This window comes from Glandiceps talaboti, chromosome 16 (assembly GCF_964340395.1).
Source record: "Glandiceps talaboti chromosome 16, keGlaTala1.1, whole genome shotgun sequence".
Taxonomy (NCBI): Eukaryota; Metazoa; Hemichordata; class Enteropneusta; family Spengelidae; genus Glandiceps; species Glandiceps talaboti.
In genome coordinates this window covers 5,038,019-5,048,545 of record NC_135564.1, presented here as the reverse complement: position 1 = coordinate 5,048,545, position 10,527 = coordinate 5,038,019, and the positions used below count along the sequence as shown (strand labels likewise).

Here is a 10,527-nt window from a genome sequence, read left to right as displayed (position 1 = left end):
ACCCTTAACTCCTGGTATGTTTTGACATGTAATAAACACAGCGTTTCTAAAATTAGAAGCACAGAAAAAAAACGGGTGATATAGTAGCGCTTGTTTCAGTTAGTATCTAAAACTTGAGTAAAAGCAGTATCGTATTGTTCTCGATTTCTGTCTCTATCGACGAAATATCAGACATTCGCTAGCTATAATCATGGATGAAGACCTTAATACAGAAAGTTGACATTTGATGATGCTGTTTGTCCTGATTCATGTTGTAGACAACGTCATAATTTGTACAACACGTCTTGGCGCCATTACACGAATAATAGCGCTCGTCGGTATCCCTTGAGGTAAGTCAAATGATTACAGATGTTTCACTCATGGCAAATAGTAAGCCGGATAAGTATGTTGTGGTCAAATATGTAGGATGTAACAGCGTCGGTGATGTTAGTGACCATTTTGCCATTATAGACGTTACATAGAACGCTTATTCAACATGATCAATGGACAGTTACTGGTATTGACTAATATTATCTATATGCATGATATGTGAATATGCATAAAATAATTCAAATTTTGTTTATTTTATATGGTGATACGTGTTCAAATATAATGTCTTAAATGGAAATGATTGATTATAAATGCAATTTTGCTGTGATGGACAATACCAAAAATAATGTATACTTCACTACAACTTTATTAGTCACTAAAAATTCCACTAATTAGCATCCACCCAGTTAAATAGTTTAATTTTAAACACATTCATACTTTAAAGCTGCAACTGGGATGTTTTTGATTAGAAACTGTTTTGTTCAATATAGGTACTTGTAATTTATTGTACACCTTGAACAGTATTGAATCACCTATGAGTAATGTGTACATGGAACATTGATATGTATAAATTCAAGCAAGTTAATTTTAGTGTCCGCATTCTAAAATCAGCACGTCAATGTCATCATAATTTCAACTCAACTTGTTACTGGTACAGTAGTATTCATGAATACTGTGACGAACTCGTGGAAAGTACACGGGAAACTTTGATATTTAACATATAATAACACACTAGAATAGATTGCCTACGAAAGCTAATAAGTGGTAGCGTTATTAGCAAGCCTTCGATAAGCGTGAAAAACCCGCTCCGTCACACTAAGCTGTTCGATTGACCATGTGTAGAACATACACTATGAAAATGAGTACAGACACATTCGCCAATGTCAGCGTCTCTTAACCACGGCACAACCCAAGAAACCTGGAATATCACGACCAATTCGTGAAAACCAACTACTTAACCTCACAGAGACGTTCAATAAAACATTTCCCCGAAGGAAGAAGTAGGTTTGAACAGAAAAGAAGTCAAAATAACGGTAAACCAAGAGATTATGTCAAGAGCGTATTTTACACGATGTTGACTAGTATAGACGGCGTCCAAGCAAGAGAGAGAGAGAGTATGAGAGAAAAGTGTTGCTATAGCTACCTGACCATGTGATCAAGACTCCTACCTCAGCAACTGACTGGCATGTGAAAATTTGCTTCGACTAAGACACGTGATATCTAGACCTGAAATGCAGGGAAAAATCCAACTTTCTCCAGTCCTAAAGTAGTGTGATGCACAGACAAGCCAAATACAACACTCGTAACCTTTCCGCAACAATACAATCGGTTCTTATTAACATGTGCAATGTCTTTAATTTAAATTCTATACGCCTTTGGTGTCTAGAAAAGATATATAATTATGCCCAAACAATTAGCTAGGACTTATAAGCTTGATCAGAAACCACACGTTTGATCTAAATATTACGCCGTTAAACAACAGGTCCCCGACCCTACTTGTAACAGTGGCACTGTTGGCGAATATTCACTGGATTTCTTTCAAACAGTTACTAGACACATAAAAAAAACGTACGTGTGTCCTGCATACACATACCTTCTTGGCCACAACAAATGAACCAACTAAAGATCTTTCCGTGACTGGTTACAAAACACCATGACTGCAAAAAATCAACAATAACATTAACCCAATATTTTTTTTCAGTTTGTAGATTTATATCCCGTATTGCCGCCACGAGATGTCCAGGGTTACAACGATACTGGTAGTCAGTATTGGTACATTGTTATTCTTTTGTGCTGTGCTGACAGTATTTTCATTCATGCTATATTACACGGGGAGAGAACTCGAGACTGGTATGTCTAAAATCGTTTAATGCAATACTGCACCAAGTGTACAATACAGACCCAACTCACTTTATCAATGGGTGGAATCGAGGCATGACAAACGTACTAGGAATCTAGCTTTATTTTTTCGAGACTTAAACGTCAAAGATGAATTATAGTAACTATTTGTAAATTTATTGAATATATACTTTACGTAGGTTACGTTGATTCGTTCACATGGTATATTGCATAGGCCCTATGCCTTGAACTGTATTCTGCTACTGAATGTAATGTATTTTGTGTTGTTTGGTCGACGGCCCATATTATGCAGAAATGAATTGCTAATATTACGTTGAACAATTTTTATCCGATATACCTTTGGTTACTTGAAGGCAAAAATGTGCCAGTTACAGCTAGTGTAGGTTTAAGTGAATATATTGTACATATATATCGCTGCTTCTTCTTTCTTTGTTTTAGGTGGGCGTGTTTCCAAAGCATCACACAGTACCTGTCAGGACGATGATATCACAAATCTGAAAGGTGTAAATATAGCAATCAACGGCAAATTACGAGCTTTTGTCGTTCCTGTTGAATGTTCAAACGGAACAGGTGTTATTATATTGAATGACGAGTCCGTGTTTCAGTCGGAGTACATCGTTGAATTGGCGTATGATTTGGGCAGACACGGGTATACAGTCGTTGTTCCAGATTTACTTCGCGGATTGAGCTTTGATGGAGAATCCGAATATGAGAACTGGGCTGCATCGTTGAATCAAAGCCAGGTCGATATTTTGTTGAACGATTCTTTAGATTACATCCGCAGGTATCATAATATCAGAAGTATTGGTGTTGTTGGGTTTGGCTGGGGAGGGACACAGGTTGTTTTAGCATCTAGGTATATCGGTCGTGTCCAGGCCGGTGTCAGTTTTCATCCACGTCCCTTCTCCATCAATGCAGCCCTTTCTATGCTTGCACCAACATTATTTATTTATGCAGAAAATGACACAAGCGTACATTTTTCTGAAGTCTACAAAGTACAAGATATTGTAAATGCAGCTCACCGTTTGTTGTCGTCAATTGATGCAAATGATTCATTTGGTGGCCCACCGGTATTTTTTGATATTTTTCCAAATATGACTAATGGATTTACATATAGAAATGATATAAATGGATCACAGGTTTCTGAGATGTCGGCAAAGGCGATCTCGGATATGTATACATGGTTCCGTTTGTATTTACCCAGGGAATATACGTAAAATGGATGAAATTAATATGCATATAGGTTTTTTTAGTAACATTCAATTTTCGTGCGAAAAGGGAACTGAACAGAACTGAATAGTGGCGCACGTAACTGTCCTTCAGGGACACAAATGTCGTACGCCATCTCACATGTCCTAAAATTTCGCCCCCCCCCCCCACAGGTGTTTTTTGAAAGAAGCCTTAAGTGCGTAGTTACAGCTCAAGGAAAGTTTATTTGAATCTCCCCAATAATCAATATACAATGGCAGCTGAAGCCATTTCCCATTTTGCTCGTTTAATTTATTTTCAATTTGAATAACAGTGTACATGCACAAGAACTCGGCGAACCAAACCGATTTTGATGTAATTATTGACACTGGAGATACACTCTTGATGGATAATAACTGTTACTGTTTGCTATCAGGTTAATGAACCCTGCATGTCTATGAGCCTGCTACGGCGTTAATAACATTGAAATGGCGTGTACATGTTTTCGAGATGAACATGGGTTTCTTGAAACGGACCCTCAGCTGTAATGGCCAAAGCATGGACCCCAGTAAAGACCATGCTTTCCAAAATGAGCTCCACCCCATGCTTGACGACATGTTGCTGAGATATGTTTATGTGGGTTCTAGGCCCGTTGCCCCTGTCCTTTTACCCGACCCCGGTCTTTTGTATAAATAGTCTTACTATTATGCCATTACTATGACACTTTTGATTGTTCTTATTATTAAGAACCTAAATTGTTGTTTATTACGGAAAAACTTCAAATTTCTATATTATTTCTCAGAGTATCATCTACGAGTATCAGCACAAATCCATAGGTGGCTTATTACATAGCGTTACTATACGGTCTGTCTGTCTCAGTCTTTCTCTATATGGTAACAAATAACTTTGTTTTGCTTTTTCTTTAAACTCTTTGACATACTTTGTTAATTAACACCAAACATTTAATCATCATGTTTATAAATATAACAATTCGTGCAAAAAAGAAATTGGATAAATATACAAATGTGGTGGTGGTGAAGATGTCAATACATTAAAATCTTACAATACATTAAAATCTTAAATAAATATAATAATAATACACACACACACACACACACACACACACACACACACACACACACACACACACACACACACACACACATATATATATATATATAATTCCATCACTTGAATTTCCGTTAAAATTTAGTCGTCCGAAGATCGCATTCATGCGTGAAACTCTGAGTAACGGCTCCGTACCATAACTTGTGTATTTTGTATATATATATATATATATATATATATATATATATATATATATATATATATATATATATATATATATATATATATATATATAATTATTATTATTATTATTATTATTATATAATATGTAAATGTCTTAGGCGTAAACAAATTATATGGTTCCGATTACATTCAATTTTAGAATAGGTGGGGTAGATGGATTTTTATTTGATTTTGTTTTTTGATATGTGAGTGTCTAGTTCAGGTAGTTATGTTTTCTGTTGATTTCTATATGGTCTCTGTGTTATTTGTTTCTTCTCATCAGACGTACAGCCATTACAGATTGAAAGAACAGTTTTATATTGTCTTTTTAAGTTGATGACAGTTTCCGCATTCACTTTTTCTTGCGAGACTTTTTCACAATTTTCACGATTTTCTTATTTTTTTTCTTGAATATGTAAAAGAAAGGTTTAGGGTCGGCGTGAAAAACTAGGTGGGGTCGGGTAACCGGAACCAAACAACTTTTTTATTTGGCCTTATCACAAAATCGTCATGATTACATCATGTCACACATCTGGAAAGGTTGCCCATTACTCTATTTTTGAATTAATATAGGTTGTATAATATAGGTGTATCTAAGTGAATCAGGTCTAAACATTATCAACACCCCTTCATTTTATAAAATATATGAATATGAATATACCAATAAAAAGATAAAATGTAAGATATCTTCGTTGTATCTATTATTTCTTCTCTTTGTATTTCGTCATCCGTGCCTATACCAAAGGAATTGGTTTGTGTTCTGTCATCATTTCTGACAACAGAGGACTCTTTCCATATAGACTAACTTTTGAAGTCACCCCATCACTGCGTATACATTTACTCAAAAACTTTATAAAAACCAGATGAACGTTACATTAAAAACGCGTTTATCAACATATTGTTTCACTTGTTTTTTTCAGTTAGTTGATTTTTGAGATTGTTGTTATACAAGTCTCTTTACTCTGAAGAGTGTGCATTTATCCATAAATACATGTAACGAATGGCCGTTTCTGAAGCAACTTTTGGAGCACTGTAAAAAATAGACTCAGTTACGTTGACAGAAGGGATTGTTATGTTAAATTCTACATTTTCATCCCATTTATACCAGTTCCCATTTTCCCAAGTGTAGTTATACGAGTAGTTGGGATTTTCTATAATTGAAAGATAGACTGGTGTGCCATTGAGCCATTCATCACTTTGCAGAGAAGACATAATCCGGTTGGCACCTTTGAGAAGAGTTCGGATGTATTGAGCATTAGAAGCAACCGCTTCATCTCCATGGTCTTCAAATATAAAATAAGCAGGTGACACACTGCCTAGTGCAATCTCTGGAGTAATGGAATAGCCATTGATGGTTACACAAGAGGTAACATGGATATGGCTATGAGGGTAATGTGTTCTACAGTGTTTGCCAATAACGTCTCCTCCCCAGTCAAAACCAACCATAGCGATTTTCCTGTACTTAAAGGTCCTCTTCATGTACAACATCGTTCTATAGAGGTCGGCATCTATTCCAGTTTCATTCAGCGTGTCTGTGGAGTACGACGACGGATCCCAATTCTCTCTGTATAAACTTGGTGTGATGGCGGTGTATCCGTGATGCGCCAAATCGTAGAGAATTCCATAGATACCATCCATATAGAATCCTTCAGAGCCATGTACAACTAAAACTGCAGTGTCCCTTAGTGTACACTGTGGTCGAACCATGTAACCGACTAAGTCAGCAGAAATGAAGGCATACGTTCCGTTAATTATGTCATATCCGGCCGATTCATTCCAATTCTGGCAGGGGTCTATAGGAGGAGGTTCTGTAGTGAAAAATATGACCATGAGTATGTCTAGTATAAATATACTCCTCAGGCATCATTTACAAGAATAATGGCGATAATGGTTTTGACTCGTAATATTTCAAGCATCTCAGAACAAGTGAAGTAGACATGGGTTGTCATGACATAGAATGACAGGTTATATTATCCATAGTTTCTGTTTTAAGACTACATACAATCATCGAAAAAATGACAAAACCCATCTCAAGTATTCTAATATGAATTCAAATTATATATATATACATGTGCTCACTGGAAATTCAATACGATGTATGTATGTATGTATGTATGTATGTATGTATGTATGTATGCATGTGTGTGTGTGTGTGTGTGTGTGTGTGTGTGTTAATGATAACGGCTCCCTCATCCAATATGATCATTTTGGACATACACAGAATGTGATGGTAAAACTATACTTTAAATCTTGTGTTTCAAACCTTACACTATGTGAGCTATATTCATCCTATTGTTTTAACCCGCGGGCAATATACGAGCGAAAAGTTGTACCTTGTCAACAAGGGATCTTAGCCAGATATCCTTATACATGGTAATCTAACCATAAGAACAGGATAATAATTACTGCAGGTTATCTTTCGCTCTGTTTGATACAGTTATGCAGAACCAATAAGAAACTGCATGTGCTACACTTTGCGATAGAAAGATGAAAATGAACGGACATGCCACGTGCAGACATCAAATCTCCGGCTATCTGTGTCTAGTTGCAGTTTGTTTAAATGGTTTATTTCAAACAGACTAAGGGTAGCCGGAAATTGCGATCTTGCTAACTTATTAGAATGTAGCATGTACAGTTTCTTTGTGATATCTACATGGTTGAGCATACAGAGCCAGTGAACGGTAAACTGTAAAGTGCTGTAAGGACAGCAATACAATGTTCACTCGTCCTTATATAAACGTTCATGTACATTGTAATAGACATATTGCGGTCCCAACATGTGTCTGCAAGGCACATTCGTACATCCATTATATCTAACAGACCTGCTGAGATTTTGTATAAAGAACCCGATCCATACCTGGTCGTGCACGTGGACCCGTGTAGTATATCGCAAAGAAACAGAATGTACCGGTGATGATGATAGCCATCAATATTCCCAATGTAGTTATCAGTGCAGTAGATGTCCTTGACATGTTTACCTGAAAGAAATATTCACATTTTAAATATTATATTATGGTAAAAAATCCATTTCGAATAATATCTATTATACATATGTACAGTTAGAAATAAGCCGGTATTTTCACTGTTGTTTATGGCAAATGAGATAAATTGAAATAAAATCGTTCCTAATGCAAAATCAATCCTGATGAAAATACGCAAATAAATGTATTTGTCTCTAAGTACAAACGCTTCTTTCAAGTCGTTGCATATTTTTCTGAACACATTTTTTGTTGGTATGTGTTCACTGCTGGCTCTGTTTGATACAGTCGCACAAAAAACAATAAGAAACTGCACATTTTACACTGTACTAGTAAGATAGCAATTTCTGGCAATAAACCATTTGAACGTACTGCAACTAGATGCAGATATGTCTGTATTCGATGTCTGCATGGTGGCACGTTAACTCATTTCATTTAGACAAAATGTAGTGGAAAACTGTATTTATTCAATGTTGCTATCAGAAGACTTGGTGTAGCATGTGCAGGTTCTTATTGGTTCCTGCTTGTTGATATCAAACATAGCCAGTGAACATTAACATGAAACCAGCAGTATGATAAGGATGCAAAAGGTTGTAAATAACACAGGTTATGAATATTCATTAATCACTTCGCGAATGTTTACATAATGGCTAGACACGCTATATTGATTGCATTGTTCATTAGTGTTCTAACTTTGGAAGTTGAATTTTAAATATGTGAATTATTCTTTCAGCCTGACTTAAACGATTAGAATCATGTGCGGACGAGTAGAAGTACTACTGAAAAGGATATTACAATATCTGTGTATTCATTAAAGTCAATTATTGCATTCAAAAGCCACTTGCCCAAAATACAAATCACTATGAACAAAAACACAATTATGCGGTTAAAAGGTACAGTTCCAATTCATTTGCCTCGGGTCTTACTGGTAGAGGATGCTTGAGAAAGGCTGCAAGACTTTGTAAATCAACTACTTGGTCAGATGATAATGGCTCAATAAATCATTCATAAGTAGGCGAAGAATTAAAATATTGTGGAATAACTTGGACCTGGCATTAGCAAACACAATTCTATTCTGAGTGATACTCATCTTCAATTTCATTTGAGTCGCAAAGAACACAGATTCGATCGGCACTGTCAATGTCGTGTCGTCTTCCTGTTTCTATCTTAAACAGTGAAATGCATCTGAATCGTGCAAACATTTTTCCAACGAGTGACTGCTGACAAATAAATTTCAGGTTTAAGTGGTGAATCAGATTTGAAAGAATTTATATACATATCAAGTTTATCAAATGTTGAAACCTCTGCCAAATAATTATTTTACAAATAACTTGATAAACGCTGTGTATATCTAAAATGACATTTGTGTCACCAATTTCTTGTGTTTCCAAAACATACTGTAAGTTACGGATGTATATAATGTTTTATATTTGTGTATCAAATCTCTAGTGATAGAACTTAGAAAGTGAGCCTTAATGGCTTTAACCTCGTAGGATTGAAAAACTTGTCTCTATGACTTGCAGGTATTTTGATGGCAATTGACTTTCATCAACTTTTTGATAGTCTCGAACGTGCATTTACGTTCCAAAGTCTAAAGAACTGAAGTCTTGGACCTTTACTTATTGAATGGATACACACAGGTATCAAGCAAGGCAACCCACTTTACAGGATAGAAAGATAAAGCAAAAATAAACGTTGATTAGTCGGGTCAAGTCTTAAACCATGATAGTTGTGATATGTTTTCTTGAGAATTGACCAAGAAAACACGAAAGCCGTAAAGGGACTTCTGACTTCGGACTTCGGACTTCGGACTTCTGACTTCTGACTTCCGACTTCCGACTTCTGACTTCATCGAACTTCGATGAAGTCAGAGGTCAGAAGTCGGAAGTCAGAAGTCAGAAGTCCCTTTACGGCTTTCGTACTTTATGGCTTTCGTAAGAAAATGCATAAATGTAGTTGCCTTTCTAATCCACTCTTTCGATCAAAAGGAAGGTATAATTAGGAAAGGCTAACGATGGACAGTTCAGCAGTGTAAGTGATTAATTAATGCTATGTTTAAAACATTTACCGCAGGTGCTGCGCTGTACACCACCAATAACAGATGTTATACTACGGCTAGACCGACTTGGCCAATCAGAGGCCTTGATTTCGGTTGGTTTATATGGAGCCATAACCTACTCTTTCTTACTCACTCAATTTGCATGCAACAAATTACACACAATTTTTAACTCGTTCAAACATGATCATCAGCCAAAAATCTGACGCTGGTGTACAGCTAATCTTTTTGTCGACTCATCAAAACGTTCAAAGACAACAATTAACAAAATGAATATAAATTGATTCGAAATAAAGTTAGATAACATTGTATTTATATGAAATTATTGAAGATGTGAAAGCCATCTGGACTGATTTGTTTAACATTTCGGTTAGAGCTTCGAATTGTCTAGGGAATCCGATCATCTAAACATTTTATTATTGTGAGATTTGTTGGTCTGATGCACTATCATGTCTTTATTTTTCATACCAAATGCATTTACGTCGAAAAAAAGAACGACTCACTTTTAACTCGCTGAATGAGAATGGAAACACAACATGTTAACATGTTTCTTTCAGGGTGTAAGGGCATATTGCAGCTTTACCTTGCAAAATGGAAGGATATCTTCTCAGTCGTTGTTTTTCTGTTCATTCAGTAAGTTTTTACTATATTTTGCTGTGAAGATTTCAACAGTTTTTTCTTCCATTGGTCCTGTCTATATTTGCATTCTCAATTTGTAAAGGTGTTTTTACAATTCTAGGTACCTGATGATAATACAATATTATTGCCTCAGAGGCACATCAGAAATTAACGAACATTCACCTTCTTGGTCGACACCATAACTTCCGCCACACGCGCTTCATATGC

The 10,527-nt window shown here is 36.0% G+C and overlaps 1 protein-coding gene across 1 annotated transcript; it reads left to right on the top strand.

Annotated features, from left to right (window-relative positions):
• The first annotated feature begins 2,045 nt into the window (after positions 1-2,045).
• Positions 2,046-3,386, top strand: LOC144447703 (carboxymethylenebutenolidase homolog). Its single transcript, XM_078137781.1, has 2 exons — positions 2,046-2,160; positions 2,608-3,386. Exons 1-2 carry the CDS (start codon positions 2,046-2,048, stop codon positions 3,384-3,386), a joined length of 894 nt encoding a protein of 297 aa, XP_077993907.1.
• Positions 3,387-10,527: the final 7,141 nt, after the last annotated feature.

What these genes read in the sequence shown, in the direction of transcription:
- LOC144447703 (XM_078137781.1), top strand. Translation starts at nt 2,046, where the DNA reads ATGTCCAGGGTTACAACGATACTGGTAGTCAGTATTGGTACATTGTTA. An exon ending in GGGGAGAGAACTCGAGACTG is followed by an intron (nt 2,161 to 2,607) that starts GTATGTCTAAAA and finishes TCTTTGTTTTAG; the next exon opens with GTGGGCGTGTTTCCAAAGCA.